At 39.7% G+C, this 19,724-nt stretch overlaps 1 protein-coding gene across 2 annotated transcripts; it reads left to right on the forward strand.

Annotated features, from left to right (window-relative positions):
* The first annotated feature begins 1,460 nt into the window (after window positions 1-1,460).
* LOC117666055 (SERTA domain-containing protein 2-like) lies at window positions 1,461-19,277 on the forward strand. 2 transcript variants are annotated; one of them, XR_004591584.3, is made up of 4 exons: window positions 1,461-1,819; window positions 7,031-7,193; window positions 8,180-8,250; window positions 9,694-13,018. XR_004591584.3 is itself a non-coding variant. In XM_034418596.3 (2 exons), exon 2 carries the CDS (start codon window positions 17,196-17,198, stop codon window positions 18,048-18,050), a length of 855 nt encoding a protein of 284 aa, XP_034274487.1. In that variant the 5' UTR covers window positions 1,526-1,819; window positions 17,192-17,195; the 3' UTR covers window positions 18,051-19,277. The 2 variants fall into 2 exon arrangements, 1 of the variants encoding a protein (XP_034274487.1); XM_034418596.3 differs by lacking the exons at window positions 7,031-7,193; window positions 8,180-8,250; window positions 9,694-13,018 and adding an exon at window positions 17,192-19,277 and having other exon boundaries at window positions 1,526-1,819.
* Window positions 19,278-19,724: the final 447 nt, after the last annotated feature.

A 19,724-nucleotide genomic window follows, 5' to 3' on the forward strand; every position in this document is an offset into this window, starting at 1 on the left:
TTTCCCAAAGCCTTTGCTTGCCTCCCAGTATATTTTCTGAGCTTTATCAACATTGCTTGGCCTTCTAAGTTCTTTTATCACTGAGCTGACATGGCCTATTGTTTGGGAAGGCAATTTAGGGAGAGGAATGTTTTGCTTATCCTAACCAACGCCATGTTTTCTCCTACATTATGCATAAGAATGATTCTTATACATAATGTAGCATGACAAAAGAAAATTAATAATGGGGATAGTTAAAAAATCCTCAATTTGTCCCTACAGACCAACTTCATTTATAGAAACTCACATTCCATCACTTGAAGTGTACAACCATTTATAGGCTATCTTTTTAACATTACCTCTCCTCTGTTCTCTTGATATCGCAGCTGCTTTTTGACCTGAAATTTAGGACAGCAAATCTCTGCGGGCCACACTTTTGTTCGGTTTCAACTACATTTCAGTAATATATAAAACAGGTTTATCTGCAAATAAACATCGTCATGTAAAATATAGTAACTGTGATGGGATTGTGTTTTATAGGAAGAACTTGCTCCCACAAAGCCAACAATCATTTTATACAATCCAAATCCGATTCTATGCCCCCCCCCAAAGCATTTTATAATTATGGAACTAAACATAAAATACAGTGAACCACCACCTGCAGTGACTCCTCCTGTATAAATAAGTTCCATTTAATTTGGGGATGTGTGTGCCCTTACCGGCGCCATTACTGGCACTAGTAACTTTTCCTCAGCGCCTGTGTTGAAATGAGATGCTTGAAGCGTCAGCCTGAGGCGTTTTAACTCTGTTCAAGATGAATTCTTGTGTTCCGCCAAAGCTTCAGGGAAACCGTGGCCCCCGTTAGGCTACCTAAACCCAGAAGAGAAGTGAGCTATTTTGAGAGTTCAGGCCTGGGCAAATAACGCAGGCCCGCTACGTTTTTTGATTTCCTCATGTGATTAAAAGTAACTCAATGACTGGGTTGCCACTTTAGCTCAAAGGCAGCGTCCCCACTGTTCCTTCCTGGTGAACTCGTGTAAAAAGGCCGCTTCACAAGAGGGAGTTTAACGTGGGCACGAGAGAAACCCTGGATAAATGGCCATGATTTGCCTATACGGTCGTCCTAAACGTGGTTATTAGGGAGGAGCTCCCACCGAAATGAGTATGGCCTGTCTCTAAATAAACCCGTCCGCTTCCGGCTACCGAAAGGCCTCACTTGCCCTTTTTCCACCATCAAAAAAACCGCTCCCGTCCTCCCCGAGGGAGCCAAAGACCTTCTGGAAGAAGCCGCGGCTGAGCAAAGGCGGGGTGGGGGGGAGGGGGAAGAAAGGAGGGAGGAAGAAGTAGCGGGTGGATATTTCATTGGACGGCCGCCCAAGTCTAGCTCCGCCCTCTTTTAACTCAGAGCTGCTCTCCGAGACGAAGCCGACCCCGCGAACAGAAAACCAGTAAAAATCGGTTGCTGGGCAAGGTGGGGCGTGGCTGGCCAATAGCGAGGAGCGCTGGAGAAGGACGAGGAAGAGTGGGCGCGCACACGCCCCTCCTTCCTCTGAGTCCAGGGCTATTCCTGCACGGGGGAGGAGTAAGCGGCTCTTGTTGTCGCCGAGATCTGGCGGGGAGGGGGTGGGGCTCATTTGCTGCTGCCACCGCCCTCTCCTCCTCCTCCTCCCCCCCCCGCCTCGTCTCCTCCTTCCTCATCTCAGCACGCAAGCATTTGGCCATCCCAGCCCCTCTAAGGGATCCCGGCTGGCTGGGTTGGGAGCCAGCGCCGCGCCGCGCCGCCCAGCCGAGGGAGAGGGGATCCCGTGTGTCCCTCGACTCTCTCTGGAGCCCTAAGCAGGTAAGCGAGACCCTGGCTGGCTGGCTGAACTCAGGTCTGAATCGCGGGAACGATGGACACGGGGACAGGCGTCCGGGAAGGTGCTCCGGGAAGCCAAGTGCGGGCTGGTCGCGGCAATGCAAGGCGAGGAAAGACTCTGCTGAGCTAAATTGAGAGGTGGAGGTCAGGAGTCACAACTAAAAGAGACCTGCATTTTGAGTATCTCGGGGAGTTGGAAAGGAAATAGAGGCTGGCGAATGTGGCGGGGGAAACTTATGATTGGGGGTATCTCGGCCAGAAAAACTAAAGAATTGGGGGCCTGGGAGGGGCACCTTACAAACGACGGTGTGAATCGTCTGGGAGAAGCTTACTTGGGTTAGCAAATAACTACGTTGAGCAAGTCGTCGTCATCCCCCCCCCCCAATATACACAGGCAACGTGAGCTGGGGTAATTCCCCCCCCCAAAAAACATATTTTTCAGATGTTTGGAATGATAATTGCCATCATTTTGCTTGCGATAATAGGGGTCGCAGATTACATTTGGAGGGCTCGGATTTGGGGAAGGAACTACAGTTATATAAGGAAGACTGGGAGGGAATGATGGATAAGAGCAAGATGATGGTGGGTATCAGACTGAGATTCACAAAAGCTGCCAATAAGAGGAAATTAGGGGTTTTTTTGGGTGGGGTTGGGGTCAAAGAGTTTGCTGCTAAAAGGAGAAAAAGCCAAGTAAAATTAGTGGGAGAAATTGAGGAGCCCACTGAAGAGATGGCAAGGAAGAAACTGCTGGTGCCCTGGGTGGTATTTGAATGTGGGAAACAATTTTGTGGCAGGCTTGTGGGGCTGAATGAAGGCTTTAGGAAAAGTGGGTGGGGCGTGAACTGGGTATATTTATTTGACTGAAAGCAGTAGAGAATCAACTGAGGTTTGTTTCTGAAGAGTGGTGCTTTGGTTTAGCTAGTTAGGGTCATGTATAAAAGATATATAGATAATATAGGTTACTTTTGAGGCCATTTTTTCAACCAATGAGTGTTAGGAATACAGTATGAATGGGAGGTGGAAGCTGAATCCAGCAATCGGGGAGGGATACTTTACAAATGTTGTGTTGCAATGTTTGGAGAGGTGTATCTTGACAAAGAGATTGAATTTAGAGAGTATATTTTCCAGAAACACTCTTTTCTTGGTAGGATATTGTAGTATAATGGATAAAACATTGGGATTGTAGAATAGGCTTAGAGTATTGATATCTAGATATGTTTTTGGAAACATTTATATAAGGTAGCTGAATAAGATCCCATGTAAGTTGAAGATTGATTAAAAACAGGGGAAAAGTTACTGCCAGGAAATAAATTTAGAGCTGTATAAAAGGTGTGGGGTCTCCTTCAAGTGAGCTTTAACCAAAGAGCTATAACTGTCTCGATCCAAGTATTAACCTGACCACACCCAGCATAATTTCCAAACTTATGCAAGGTTGGCCAACTTAGAATAAAGTTGTATTCAGGTGATTTGAAACAGCCTAGTGGTTTCTTTGTGGATGAATGATAAAATACTAATGTTCCTATTATTCTTGTTTTTTTATTTTGGAGGTGGCTACTTTAAATTCTGCTTTTGACAGAAAATAAATTTTAAAGTAATACGCAAATTATGCAAAAAGTTTCTATTTGAGTATTTAGGAATATTTAATATTTTCATTGTTCCGAAGAAGTGTCACGCAAATGGGGATTCATGAGATCTGTATCTCAAAATGAAGGATATATTGATAAGTATGTAAAAACTGATTAAAAATCTAGTTAATATTGCATATTTGAAGAGAAGAGAATTGCATTTAAAATAGAAGTCCAGTACTGTAAGATACATTAAATTTGTGTGGGGCTTATTAAAAGAAATTGTGGGAGGATTGGGCACAGACTAGAAACTGGATGGCCAGAAAGCAGATGTGGAAATTATTTGAAACTTAGAACATTGGCGGCATATGAATGAAAAAACATTGAAGTGCTCAAGAATGGTCAGATCAGAGATAGAAAATGTCAATAGGAAAAAGTTCTTGGGTTAGGGTTAGGATAAAGATATTCATCTTTTGCTGGAAACTATCTTGTGATTAACTTTAAGGTGGGCCTAGCTATGGTAGGGACTGAAATAAAACTGTAATTATATAATTGGATGAAAAATTTAGGAACAAGCTTACTATCAACAGAAGTTTTAAGGAGAAATGTTTTCATTTAAGAAATGAGGCGGTTTGAATAAGTTTGCAAATTTGTAAAGCTACGGAGGTGTAGCTTTATCCTTAGGAGCAGAATTGTAATGAGGTTGTCTGTTTTGTTTTAAATAGTTGTCAGTCTGGAGTGGGAAGTTATTTTTCATCAACCAGAAAATAAGAGTCCTGTAAACTAAAATCTTGCTACTGTGGGAGGTGCATGCAACAGCTTCCAGGAACTTCTGTCTAGTTTCATTTTGAATACACTGCCCCTTGTGTCTTAACTCTAATAGAAAATGAAATGCAAAAAGAGGACAATTTCTCACTGCTTTGGTTCCTTATTTTAACAGTTAGAAACAGTTCATTAATGCCAAGTTTAAAATAATGTATTAAGGGCTATACTGCTTTAAGTTTGTTACATTTCTTTAAATTATTGAGTTTTCTACAATAAGCAATACTGTGATCTGAAATTAATCATTTATATTCTTTGTCTATTTGCTGGTAGTAAACTTCACTGGCAATTTCTAATAGCAATTAATGACACATATTTCTGTCCTGTAGTACTTATTTTACTCGTAGGTGTTATACTTGATAAAAAATTAGATTCCAAATTAAAGACTCTAAAAAAAGTAAAGCAGAGAATAATACAATCTGAAAGTATGGCCTATGTAACCCTCATAGCATCTTATGCGGTACAGTACAGAATTTTGAAGATACTGCTTTGTCTGGGTCTTCCTATATTTTTGGAGGGGAAGATCCACGTATAGGGAATAAATCAGTACTACATTTTTTATTTTGGCCTCAGTGTGGTTTTGTAGAGGGGTGTGCATGATGCCTAAGTGTGAGATTTTATACACTTAAAAGCATATCAAATTAATCTGAGACTTTTCAGCTGTGCTATTAGGGCTTTTTTCAGCCCTATGTGTGATGAATAGCAGTGGTGGTAGTTATCTAGTAGGGAACATTGATATATAATTATTTGCTATACTGTACAGCGATCAGTTATTAAATACATTTATTTACACAGTGCTACAAATATCAACAAGGCAGTAAATATGAATTAGAATATCCTTATTAGCCACAATTTAATTTTTGCATTAATCTTTGTAAAATACTTTCACAGTAACCAAATCTTTAATTTTTCTTCAAAATTGCATCATTTGGTTGAAAAGGACTGTTGACATATCAGAACTGTGTGTACACAACTATTTTGGACAAACTGCACCGTATATAAACTATTCTGAGTTAAACTATTTTTAAGTTTAAGGCTTCATTCTTTTTCAAAATGCTGTTTCTGAGATTGCTTAAGGATTTCACAGGGTTGCTGCCTGCAGGCTTCCTTACAAGTTGTAATAGAAGTAGAATTCTAATCTGCTATTCCTCAATTCTTCATAACCCTCATACAGACCTCCTGTCTATCAGCCACTCCACTACTGCTATCTTTCTTCTTTTAGATAGAAGTATGATTCAGGGAAAAGGTAGCAAAATCTCTTTGTACCAATAAAGAAGTATTTGTGGCTCAGGGTTAAAATGAGGGGTCCTTGGTGTTCTCTGGGCTTGGTTGTTTTCTTGCAGATATTTCATTACCCAAACTAGGTAAACCTCATCGGTGCTAGACTAGCTAGTATTGATTTTGAAAACTAAGAAAATATAAAGTTATAAAGAATAAAAAACAAAGTCTCCAGTCCTCTCCTGCTGCTGTATTTTGGTTGATAGTATTCTAAGCCACTACAGGTAGTTCTTGATTTACAAGCACAGTTGGGATCGAAGGTTAACAAATCAGGTGTGATGCGGTTTTACGACTTGGTTGCTGCTGTCATTAAGCAAATCCAGCTTCCTCCATTTATTTGCTTGTTGGCAGCTCCCTAAGAATGTGATAAATGGTGATCACATGAGCCTGAGACGCTGCAACTGTGGTAAATACATACTGATTGCCAAGCACCCACATTTTGATCATATGACTGCAGGGACACTGTGACGGTTGTAAGTGTGAGGACTGGTCAAATGTCACATATTTCAGCACCATTAAAACTTCAAATGGTGGTTAAATTTTCGATCACCTATAGTTACATGAATGGATATATTTTTGATTTGAGCTTATTCGTCCCCTTTAATTTGCCTTTAAAAATGTACGAGATCCTAAAATCTAAGAGAACTAAATTGTAGGAATGAAAACAGATTCAGCAGATGCTACAAGCAGAATCCTAAAGGGTGTTTACTTAAGTGTAATTCCCATTGTTTTCAGTGAAACTTTATTCCTAATGAGTATATTTAGGATTGTCAGTTTAAAAAACTGTTTACAGATCTATATAAATTTTATTAAAATTTTTAAACATAAAAACAAATTAATAAACTATTATAAAGTAAGGGGGGAAGTAATAAAGTACAAGAAAAGAAAGAAATAGAAAAGAAAGAAAATGCAACAGGTGGCTTCCTATATTGTTCACATCAGTTATAAGTACAAATATATTTTGAACTCTCTAAAGTTACATTATATTGCTTTTTCTATAATCTATCCTGTCTAATCTTCAACACTGTATATCACAAATTCACTTTTTTCATTTTTATGCAAAAAGTCACCAATAAATGTAGATGTCTTTTCTATAATCAAAGAAGTCAATATATCTTGCAGCAAAATCTGTCATTCCTCCTTAGTGGGTAATGTAGAATCTTTCCATCTCTGTCCATACAGTAATCTCAGTACTGTAAACCATATATTGAAATAATTTTCCATTTAGTTTTCTAACTGTTTACCAGTGTACAAATCTTCTTGCAATGGCTCCCATTCAGTGTAGTTTACGTTAAAATTTTTATAGATTAAACATAATCGGAAGCTGACAAATCAATATTGGTTATTCAGTTCAAATTAACTGTCAGTTTACTTTCAACAGAAAAAGTTGTTTTGGTGAAGGTACTTCTTGTAAAATCATATATAAATTAATGTGTTAAAATAAAGTACTCCTGGAATTTATGAATCTTTTCATGCTATCTGTCCACTCGGCTTGGTTCTACTTACCTTTACTACCGGTTCGCAACAGGAGCACGCGCAATATCAGGGTGATCAGCCCAGCTGGGCGCCCCACCCCCAGGTGTGTACACAAGAGGTGGCAAGCATGCAGGGGCCGATGGTGTCCGGCAGCAGCTGCAGCCTGCTGGCCCCTTGGTTGGCGACTCTCGGGTTGCATAGCCCGTGCAGCACAGGTGAGTTGATTACTTATCCAAGCAGCAGATGGAGGCATGGGGGGGGGCACACGATCCGGACGCGGGCCATGGGAAAGCTGAGAGTCAGTGGCTTGGAGCAGACAGGTAGCCGTGGGAGGCTCATCACCTGCACTGCGCAGGCTGCAGCTGTTACCAGGCTCTTTTTTGGGGTTGGGCTTATATTAGAAGCAGGCTAAAAAATCAGGCTAGGGCTTATTTTCTGGTTAGGGCTTATTTTGGGGGAAACACAGGTATACACACACACACACACACACACACACACACACTCATGGAAAAATTAGTAGGCCAAAGAAATTTAGGCATTACAAAATATTCTTGCATTTGTCCTTGCTTCCACCACTTCAGACACTGCCTTTTGTTTTTCTGTTGTAATACACATTTGAAATAAGTCAGTGTTACATTGATTCATAACAATTTTTGCACGTGCAGCACTTTTGACATCCTTTCATGTGGCCATTAAAGACCAGCTGAGCTCTTCATTTGAAACTATTTAAGGCGTGCTGACTGGAGTTTCTTCTTAACCAATCTTACTTCAAGAGTACAGACAAAAACACTGAAAAATTTATTCAAGTGTTTGCTGAATGGAAGATTCCTTGAAAATGAGTTAATACTAGATTACACTGTCCTGTATTCTTTCCAGTCCCAGATTACATGAGGAGCTTTATTTTCTTATTAACAACTTTGGAGATGAGTAATGGAGTAGCTAGCAGCTCACCTGCTTCCTCTGCATACTTTGCTCCCTCCCTCTTCATCCTGGTTATTTTTAATTGAATTTTAAACTTATGATCCTTTATTATAGTGCATTTTAACAGAATGTCTATGAGCCACCAGAGTCACTTCTGGCAAGATGGGAAGCATACAAGTTTAATAAAATAAACAACTTGCATTTACATTAATAAAATATTCTATAAAGATGGAAAGCTGTATTCACATTCAAACAATGGGGAAATACTGTTTTCCTTCAGATCTTCCAATGAACCTGTGGAAGTTAAAGAGAGTTTGGGCAGGAACATCTTTCAAGCCTTCAGGTGTTCAGGTGAATGTCTTAAGTGCATTGTAATTTTGTTTATATGTAGCCCTCGCTTAGGCTACATAATTGGAAACCGTAATTTGGTTGCTATGGCCGGAAGTTGCTAAATGGAAAGTCATATGATTGTGATGGGCTTTTGACTGCATGATCTTATTTCCCCTTCGGTCATTAAATGAAGTGCTCTTCTCTATTAACTCTGCTTGTTGCAAGCCGAGTTGCAAAGTGTTGCACTGGTGATCATGTGACCATGGGACATTGGACATTGTGACAGTTGAAAATGCAAAGATTGGTCACAAAGTTATTTTTTTTAGCCCCACTGTAACTTTGAATGGTTGCTGCACAAAGTCAGCAAGCAAGAACTACCTAGTTCTTTGTATGTATATGTATATTGATACTTACTTGCTTATTGCAAAAAATGAGCATTTTATTGTTTTACTGACTAACTCCATTGGAAAAGAAGGCTTTGAATCTTTCTGTCAAGGCCCTTTGTCTCTGTCAGTTTTCAGACAAACTGGCATACATGTAGTTCTTTGGTGAGCTCTCATGTAGACGCTAGTCAGATTCAAACTTGCTTGGTTCCTACAATCTATATTGTGTATAAAACAGCTTTTAAGCTGTTCTTAAGCCAAGACTAACTACACTCATCTTGTTCATTTCACTTTTCATTTAGAAATTAAAATACTATTTATGTGACTCATAGGTTTTGAGCATAATGCTCATTTTTAAGTAAACATGTAATTGATTTTTATTAATCAAATTTAATAGTGCAAATATACTTAATTTTCAGATTAAATGAGCAATATAAAACAAGCAAATTCCTCTGTAGATGTGAGATTACTTTGAGTGTACTAGCTATTTCATTTATTTTACAGCTCAAATTATTTAACAGTAATTGTATTCTATCTATGTCTTCTGCCTTTACATCAACGATAAACAAAAGGAAACATCTCTGGCTTCTTTCAAAAACATTAATTTCCAATTTATTATGTTTTAAATTAAAGTGATTGGCTCAGATAAATCAAATACATAATTCAGGTTATGGAAGTCAGAACATCACTAATGGGAACTCTTAATTTCTGCATTTTTTTTCACAGTATTCCCTGAAATATGTTCTAATTGATGCATTTTACAAAAAAGAGATAATAGCAATAATTATTAAAATGTATTACTGGTTCATAAAATGTTGACATGTATTCCAAATAATGCTACTACAATTATGTAATAATTGTATAACAATTATGAAATATAATAATATATAAACATGCTTCAATAAACTAGTAATTACTTTGTCCCAGGGAGACAATTGTTTAAAAAAAAATTAAAAAATTGAAGCAAGAAAAATAGCTTATTTGAATGCTTGTATTCCCATTTTTTGTTTCTTACCAAAAACAGAAGTATTGCACCATAGTTGTTTGATTTGCTCCTGAATTTTGGCATCATGTTTTATAGAGCCAGTGTCAACCTCAAAGTGTCGTGGTTGTCATTCAGGTGGACGGGGGGAGGGAAAACCCCACTTACCAGTTGTCATGTCCAGAGTGCGTACCGTTGCTGATTCCACCCTGCTCGCCATTTCCACAGTAGCTGCCGGCACGTGGAAGCCTTGGATATGATCGCTGCCGCTGAGGGCACCTCCATTATAGCAGCTCCAACGCTATCGCCGCTGCACAGAAGTAACTACGCGACTTCTAATATTAAAGACTATTCCTTAGTATTTCGACAAGCTGGAGGGGCGGAGCTTTGTGTACCATACCCACGATGATGGAATGTAACTAGCATTGTGGGGGGAGTATGGGGTGGAGTCACAGGATTGGCGGGTAGCTTTAAAAGGTGATGGGAAGCACTGCGCGGTAGCGCTGATAATATACCATTCTCCACGGGTGTTTGTTGGTTCGTGCCAGAGCCAAGAATAAAGATTGCTAAAACACAGATAACTTCTGGTTTGGGGTCTTATCTCACCGCAGAAATCCGGAACCTGACAGCCAGGAAAAAAAGATTTTAGAAGCTACAAATGGACTTTTACAACACAAGTTCTCCCATCATTTTTTTAATTAAAGGATGAATGAAACATATCAGAAGAGCTCAGGGGCACATATATAATTGTATGTAAATATTTTAGTCTTTCCTATTGTAGTTTGGGATTCATATAAAACATATGCCATTAGATGTAAGATACAATGTTTAGTTTAAAATACAATTAAAAGTGTTGAATAATGTTTAATTTCTACATCAATTAATCAGAGTAAACTATTATAAGTCTTTCTTGTGATGTTATTGTAATACTATGTTTAATACCATTTGAGATTCTCTTAAAAGTTTCTGATGACTCATCCATTCATTCAAATTAGAGGCCACCCAGCTCTGGACATGTTATGGCAATATAAGCAAGGGACACTATAAAACAATGAGAACAAATTTAATGCATGTCTGACAAAAAGATAGGTATTTCATTCAACAACTTTAAACAAGATCTCAACATTACTGTACCGCAAGTACAGTACTAACGGGGGAATAGCCGGATTTTCAATGTCATCAAGTTGGAAACCCTCGGGGGAGGGATGCAGTTCCAGAGGGGAGGTCTATAACAGAGAAGACACGCTTCCTAGGTCCTAATAGATGGCATTGTTTGAGTGAAGGGATCTGAAAGGCAAGATAGACAGTACTTCAGATAGTCAGACCAGTGCCATGTGAAGGGCTTTATAGGTGGTAACCAGTATCTCAAACTGTACCTCATTCAGTGGTTCTCTACAGATTATAAACAGAAGGGGCAAGAGCATCAGGCCCTGAGGCACCCCAATGTGAAAGGTTTTCTTGTTTGGCCTCTCCTCCCCTGTACAGGGGACATGGTGGCTCAGTAGCTAAGACGCTGAACTTGTTGATTGACAGGTCGGCAGTTCAGTGGTTCGAATCTCTAGTGCCACGTAATGAGGTGAGCTCCCATTACTTGTCCCAGCTTCTGCCAACCTAGCAGTTCGAAAGCATGTAAAAAATGCAAGTAGAAAAATAGGGACCACCTTTGGTGGGAAGGTAACAGCGTTCCATGCGCCTTTGGCGTTTAGTCATGCCAGCCACATGACCACGGAGAATTCTTCAGACAGCACTGGCTCTTCGGCTTTGAAACGGAGATGAGCACTGCCCCCTAGAGTCGGAAACGACTAGCAGTTGTGCAAGGGGAACCTTTACCCCTGTCCAATACCAACTGGAATCCTCCCCGGAGAAAGGAGAAACCCCCTCCCTGAATCTCTACATTCAGTTAAGTAGGATACCATAATCGATGCTATCAAAAGCAACAGAAGGATCACAGAGAGCTAGGAGGAATATGTTGTGCACATGTGCATGCACCCGCACACACACACATCCGGACTGCCTACCATTCCCAGAAGTCATCAACAGGCATGATCAATGCTATCTCTGTACTATGCCCTGATCTAAAACCTGACTGAAAGGGATCCAGATGATCCACTTTTTCCAGGATAGCAATAGCACTTAGTCTTATATACTACTTTACAGTGCTTTACAGCTCTCTATAAGCAGTTTACAGAGTCTACATATTGCCCCCAAAAATCTGGCTCCTCATTTTACCCATCTCGGAAGGATGGAAGGCTGAGTCAACCTGAGGATCCTCTGGATCTGTTGTTTGACCCTCTTCTCACCAACTTTTCCTTAAAAGGGTTAAGCCTGGACAGAAATCTAACTACATGACCCCTCTCAGAGAGAGCCAGTACAACACAGGAAAGATATGGATAAAAGTCATAGGTTTAAATCAAGGAGAGAAGCAACCTAGAACAATTAATCAATGGAACAACTTGCCTCCAGAAGTTGTAGATGCTCCAACACTGGAAGTTTTTAAGATGAGATTAGACAACCATTTGTCTGAAATGGTATAGGGCAGTGATGACTAACCTTTTTGCCATCGCATGCCAGGAGAGGGGGGGTGGAGGAGGGTTGCGTGCGCACGTGTCCCAGAGCTGAGCTGGCGTGCCCACTAATATGGCTCCGCGTGCCACAGGTAGCACGCGTGCCATAGGTTCACCATCACGGGTGTAGGGTTTCCTACCTAAGCGGGGTTGGACTAGAAGACCTCCAAGCCCGGGTGGTATTCAGCAGGTTCTGACAGGTTCTGGAGAACCGGTAGCGAAAATTTTGAGTAGTTCAGAGAACCAGCAAATGCCACCTGTGGCTGGCCCCCGAGTGGGGTGGGAATGGAGTTTTGCAATATCCTTCCTGCAGGAGGGGGGTGGGAATGGAGATTTTGCAGTATCCTTCCCCTGCCACCCCCACCAAGCCACACCACATCCACCAAGCCATGCCCACAGAACCGGTAGTAAAAAAATTTGAATTCCACCACTGCCTCCAAGGTCCCTTCCAACTCTTCTATTCTATTCGTTTCAATTCTATTCATTTCTATTCTAAATTCATCCCAGGTATGCTCACAATACTATGCCCTAGTACAGTTTTCAAACTTAGCATTTCTTAGTGGTCTATCTGAAGTTTCTGAGCTCTGATTAGGAAGGTGAAGCTACCTGTAAGAGTATACCCCTTTAAACAACTTAAACTACTATATCTTTTAAGTAGTGATCATGTAAGTGTTTTGGTATATGGTAAATTAAATATTAGTGTTGTCTTGCTGCCTGATTGGTTTTTGCAGATCATATTAAAATGAGCTGGGGGATACCAAATTTAGAAAAATGTAACTTTATTTTAGCACTCGTATTGGTTTGGAAGTGTGAATTATGTAAATGTGAACCCAACAAATATATGTCTTCCTGAAACCTAACCTTGTGGAATATATTGATTTAATTGTGTCTTAGTCTTATCTCCTAGCAACTACATGGGCAAGTCTATGCAGTTCTTCTGACATTTTTGGAAATAATTTTTCCTTCTTCCTATGGTTGAGACCCCGAATCACCCAGTTGCTTCCCTGTCTAAAGCAAGACTAGAAATCCGCAGTGTTCTTAGCATTTGCACAACGTTGGCTCTCATCTTTGTTGGAGGTGGTTTCCTTTATCTAGAATCCTATTCAGGGAGGTGGGTGTTCTTTCTTCATCACTGAACTACCATCTTGGGGCCTTAAAACCTGTATGTTATTTTACTTCACAATCTGTCAGAGACTTGATTGATCACCATGTGATCTTTTAGTCCATGCTTAACATTTGTTAGTCCATACCATTTTTCCAGTCAGTTGGTTACTGTTTAGGTTCATATTTAGATTATAAATATGAAAAAAAATAGCACTTACAATTTTTCAGTGTAAACAGGAACATTACAGAGTGAGTAATTGGGCAGTTTTGAAAACTGCCCCAAAAGTTTATTTGAAAAAAATTTGGAGTGGTGATATTCAGAAATAATCTGAAACAGCAGCTAATTGTGATGCACAAAGAACCAGGTCCAAAGGTGAAGAGTTCAAATTTACTGATTTATTGCTCAAACTCTGCACAGGAATCTTCTCAGCTGATGGTTTTCCCCTGGCTAAAGCTAAGACTAAACTGATTCCTTGTTTGACTCCTTCTCTTGGCTCTGCCCGTCTCCTACATCACCCCTTCCTCAAAACAGCCCTCCCTTTTTTCCACAGGATCTTCAAAACAGCCCTCCCCTTCTTCCATGGCCTCTTCCTCATCTGAATTCTCATGAGGGAGGGGAGGAAGTGAAGCTGTTTCAGAGGAGACCCCCTCCCCCTCATCTAAAAAATACTTTGAAGCAGGTGAACTTGGCTGTAAAACATCTAGGTGACTAGCAGGTTTCTCCTCCTTTTCCTTCAGAAGTGAAGGCCAAAACTGGATGGTTGGATTGTCCAGTGTCCCACTGGGGATATGCACTCAGTCTGGTTATGTTGTGGCCCGCCAGCGGCCTGCGCAGATCGTGGCTGATCCCGATGAAGAGGAGGCTGGTGTGGTGTCGTTCCAGCAGCCTGCACAGCCAGCGCTCGCATCGGACAACGAGGAGGCTAAAGAGGACATGGTGCCAGAGGCAGAGACTCAGCCAGGGCCTTCAGAACCTCCAGAGGTTCCTTCAAGTGGAGAGAGCAGAGTGGAGGAGCCTCTCCTCAATGTTCAAGCACGCAGGGCTGCCAAAAGGCAGGAGTGGCTACTCAGGAGGAGGAGGCCTCGAGAGTAGGGCTTGAGGATAATTGGCCACTGCCTTAGCCTATTTAAGTCGCACACCATTAGTAAGTTTCTTGCTAGAAACAACTCGTATTTATTATCAGAGTATTTTGGTTTATCAGAATATTATGGTTTATCATATCTTGTTTTCTGGGCTGGTTGTCTTGTTTATTCTTGCTACTTAATAAATTTGATAAGGACCGTTGGTGTGTGTCAATATCCTCGGAAATCCGGAGTTGGGGCAGAACAGGTTAACCCTTCACTTACAGATTCTTTGGGTGGTGCAGGGCAGAGAGTTAGGTGTTTGGAAGTTTGTAGTTTTTCAGGGAAGTATTGGTGGAATTGCTGCACCAAGTCATGGACATGGACATACCTGGCATATTCTAATCCACATCTGGATTCTAGGTACCCCTTCCACTGCATCAAATACTGTGTGCTTTTGCCCCTTTGCCTACAGTCCAGAATTTCTTCTATTTCATATTCCTCCTCCCCTTCCATAATTACTGGCAGTGGCGTTGGGTGCTATGAGCATAAGATTCTAGGATGTTTTTGTTTGACAAGGTAGCGAATGGTGGAAAACTGGGTGGACTTTCATGGAGGGTAGCAATTGCAAATGAAAGGCCACAGGATTGATCTGCCGGAGGACCGTAAATGCCCTCTGAACTTGGTATCCAGCTTCTTAGAGGGTCTAGGTCTAGGAGAAACAAAGAATTTGGTAAAGAACCACACTTTGTCTCCTACAGCAATTGGTAGCCCTTTATATCGATGGACATCTGCAGCCTTCTTGTAAGACTGTCTGTTCGAGCTGTTGTTTCAATGGGGCTTAGGTAGCCAGATGTTTTTGCAAAATAATTAACTGCCCCTGGGATGGTGCCCTCCTCCCTCAAAGCTGCTGATAAAACCCTTGGGTGTCTGCCATGCAGAGCTTGAAAGGGGATCATAGTAATCAATGTGAGCAGAGCATTATTGTAGGAAAATTCTGCTAGGGGCAGTCACCTTCAGTGCAGGTATAGTAACATTTTAAGTATTGCTGGAGCATCTGTTTAGTTTTCTCAGCCTTACCATTCATAGCAGGGTGATTGAGGACAAACTAACCTGGAGATTCAAAAATTGTAACAGTGCCTTCCAGAACCCGGAATAAATTGTCTGTCCCAGTCTGATACCAGTATGGACACCATGTGATCCAAAAAGAGTTGAGCTGTTTCTTTGATAGTGGGCAAACATTTGCAAGGCATGAAATGAGGCATTTTGGTAAAACTTTCCGCTACAACTACTATAGATACAGTATATAGCCATGGACCAGAGGGGTGGCCCATATAATAAAATCCATAGAAATCGTATGCTAAGGATGAGGTGGGGTTGGGAGTGGTGGTAAGAGGCCTTCTGGCTTCTGATGATGATATCTGTGATTATAATCCTATGCATCAGGCTCAGAGGAAGGCTATTAAGAGTTTCCTTCCTGTCCTTCATTGAGACGTGCAGGATTGCTACTCCAACTCGTTCCCATTTTTTTCAGTCCAGCCCAATGGAATATTGAAAATCAATTATTTGAATGGGCTCAAGGCTGCCAGCAAGGTAATTCGAGTTGGTGTAGGGGGAGAAGCCAACAACAACAGAAAGATCAGGTACAGAAATGGGCTGGGTAAATAAAAAAAAATCAAGGGGGAAAAAAATCTTCCATTACCGTATATCCATCCATTTTGGAAAAACAGTTTGATTGTGTACTGGAATGTTGCCTGCTCCTCCATTCTAAGGCCTTCTTTCTTCTCAGGCTCATGATCCAGAATGGAGCTCCTATTAAAGGGCTTATAAGAGTTCCAGAAGCTGTATTTTGTATGTAGCTTCTACTTTGTTTCTTTTCTTTTTTTTACTTCAACATAAGTGTTTTTTATATGCCAGGAGTTGCTTAAAGCCCTCTTCTGAATACTATGTAATTATCATGAAGAAAATCTTAATGCTTTGAAAAATATTTGCCTGTTTAGCTGTATTTGTTGCTTCAATTCAAATGTCTATTAAAGCCTTTAACCAAGCTGCGGATTTAAATTAAAATGTATAAGAAGCGTTAGAACAAGTAATAATTTTGCTCAAACCATTTTTTTCTGGTATGCATCAAGACTCAAAAAGTCTACCTTCTGAGTTGGCTGGGGAGGGGCCAAGACAATCAGCATGATCAATATTAAAAGTATTCATTGAAGAGCCCAACTTTTCTTCAAAACCCCAACTATTTTAATTCAAATAAGAGGAAGTGATTATTGATGCTTTATCTTTTTGGTAAAGTGGAGGGAAAGAAGAAGGAATTCTCAATCTTTTTATATTAGCTTTGAAATCAGAACTTGTAAAAGAGGTTGTTTATTATGATCCTGCATCCTAAGTGCTTTATGAAAATTAACGATATGCATTTTTATTGGCACAATATGCAGGAGTTTTTTCTCTACTTGTCAGAGGAAGAATAAAGAGACTAATTTTTCAGGGACATAGGTTTGTAGGATTTCAGTTGCTCTTGCCTACATGCTGCTAAATACAAGATCCTGGCCAGAATTCCTGGTTTTGTTTTGTTTTTTTAAGTTTTCATGATGCTTTTTTCTGGTATTAATAATCTAAAATTCCTTAAATTCTATTCTGTCTTACCCAAATTACTGGTTAGAACAAGTCAGATGCCTTCCCTTGTCCAAGATTAATCAGTCTAAATGAAGAAGATGCAGCATATTAATGTTATATAACTATCCCTAATTATGTGTCAAGGGGAAGCAACTCTAAGGTCATAATAAATGAAGGAATAGAAAATGAATGGCTAAAAATAAATACTATAAAGTCAGAAATGCTCATTGGTTCATTTTTTTTTCTTCCAGGTTCATGTTGGGAAAAGGTTTGAAACGCAAGTTAAGTGATTATGAAGAGAACATGGCTGGTGTGTCAAGTGCCTTTGATTCCAGTCGAAACCTGCCATACCCACTCAAGCGTCAGTTGGTGCTCAATGTTTGCCTTGCCAAGTTACAGACATACAAGATGCTGGTGGAACCAAATTTACATCGTTCTGTGCTTATAGCCAATACTGTCAGACAAATCCAAGAAGAGATGAGGCAAGAAACTAACCAACAGTCTGTTAACATGTGCAGTGGTTTAAGTACTACCCCTTCCAATTATTTAGGTTTTGATTTCTTTGGAATGCCTTCACACTTTTTTCCTGGTATTATTCAACCGGAATCATATGGTTATGAACCACGGTCTATGGAAAGTCCAATCGAAAATAGCTTGTTGATGGTTTCAGATAATGACATGTCATCAGCCATTTCCTCTATTCTAAAAGATTTGGACTTCATGGAAGATGTGAGTCCACCTTCTTACTTGGCTGGATCTGGAGATGATCAATTCAAGACTTCTGAAATGTCAGTTTTTAAGTTAGAAGAAGATAGACAAGACCTGAAAGGAGTAGAATGTGCATTTGGTTCCTTTGAAATTTCAAATTCAACTAGTTACTTGAAGGACTTAGCTATTGATGACATATTTGAAGATATTGACACTTCAATGTATGATTCAGACTTCGATTGCCCCTCACCAACTCCTCCAAGAACACTGTCTGTGGCAACAACAGAAGAAACATTGAAGACATTTCCTTCTTGTAATTCTTCCTCAGCAAACAACATCCCAATATGCAGAAGTGATATCACTGATTTAGACCATATTATGGAAATTCTTGTAGGGTCCTGACACCTTTGCTAGCCCAAAGATACATTTTCCTAAGCTGCCATACAATGCTGGTTTGAAGATAAGTCCCAGAGGAGAGCGAACTTCAAAGTGTTATGCCAGGAAGGGCAGCTACAGACATTTTTCTTTAATGGTTCTCAAAACCTCCCTAAAATTCCTATAAACCAAAAAAAAAAAAAAAAAAAGTGACAGCCTGTTATATAAAATGGAGTATTTATTAAATCAATTGTGCAATCTTTTTAACTCTTTTAGGCTATACATGAGGAATATTTCTCATGTGTTTCTAACTTTTTAATGTGCAATTTTCAATCTGTGTGAAGGATTTGCAAAACAGTGATTTTCATAAGGGGAAACATCATCTGAAGTCTAAAGATTTATTTTTAGTATTAAATTACATTCTTTATTGGCATTCACTGAAGTTGCATACATGGATTTGCAGCCTCTGTACAGTATATTTTTAAAGTATTTAAGAAACTACAGATCTCTTCCCCTTTATTGAAGATTCTAGATACTTGGCAGCAAAATCTCTTGCATTTTGTAAAACATTTAAAATTATTTATTTTTGTAAATTTTATAGTCTTTTTACATTTTATTACAATATTCTAGATCAGAGATGAATTTCTGGTTGGATGTGGCTGGCACTACCTCTGTTAGCAGAAATGCTTTAATTCTTTGCTTTGTCTTAACACTGCAGATCTTTTAGTTCTCCTGGATGATATTTCTGGCGGTAGAAGCAAACACAGCAATTTGCTGATTGGTTAAATTTTATGGTATTTAACTGTAATTTATATGTATATTGTCTCAATTTTAGAACTTTGTCAGTATTATGTGCATCAATTTGGAGGTAATATGGCTTTTTACAATTTAGTATTTTCTGTATAGTTAGAGCTATTTTAATTTTCTGAAACAGAATTTTAGATTTTATGTGCAATATATCACTTAAGCAGGCCACTTTTGCACATCCTGTATTATAAGGAAATACATAAAATCTAGACGATGGAAATTTATAATAGTGTATTATCAAGGTATACCGCACAATTCTGTCTGCTGGCAGTTTTGTGCGAGATTTGTAAGAGTTGAATATGGCTTGCCTAAGCACCGCTCTGATTTTGTACATTTCTTTTTCTTAAAATGGAACCTTAGTTGTCCAAAGTGCTTGCAATGGATTGTATCTTCTTAGTGGCAGTTTTTTATCTTGGTTTGGCTAAATAAAGTTCTAATTGAATAGAAGTCCAGCAAATCATGTTGCCATATGAGAGTTAGTAGTCTGCCTGTAAGAATTACACTTCAAATTAAAGAAATCGTGTTTTTTGCCACATCACAAAATGGGTTTGACATTTGCACATAATATGCTGAAGTGTTCAGTTCGTTGTGTACAAAACCTGTCCTAGTCCAGCTTTGGTGCTACTTGACAGGCTGTCTCAGTGCTGGCACCATTTGGGAACAGCTCTGTATTGCCAAAATGTTGACATTCGAACCACAAGCCTGTAAGCCTGTACTGTTCCATGGTCATAGAAGCAGCACCTGGTCACTTCTTATTGAAGCCATGTTCTAACATTACATCCCTGAGGAGTCCAGTTAAGTTTGAAAATGATACAATAAACCACTTATTGACCAAACAACACAACAGACATAGATAAGTTTTTTTAAAAAATGGTGGGAAGAACAGAGAAAACG

Source organism: Pantherophis guttatus, chromosome 1 (genome assembly GCF_059756535.1).
Source record: "Pantherophis guttatus breed Tessera chromosome 1, ASM5975653v1, whole genome shotgun sequence".
In the NCBI taxonomy this organism is placed as follows: Eukaryota; Metazoa; Chordata; class Lepidosauria; order Squamata; family Colubridae; genus Pantherophis; species Pantherophis guttatus.

Excerpts from the sequence above, each read along its gene's own strand:
- LOC117666055 (XM_034418596.3), top strand. The coding sequence starts at position 17,196 with ATGTTGGGAAAAGGTTTGAAACGCAAGTTAAGTGATTATGAAGAGAAC.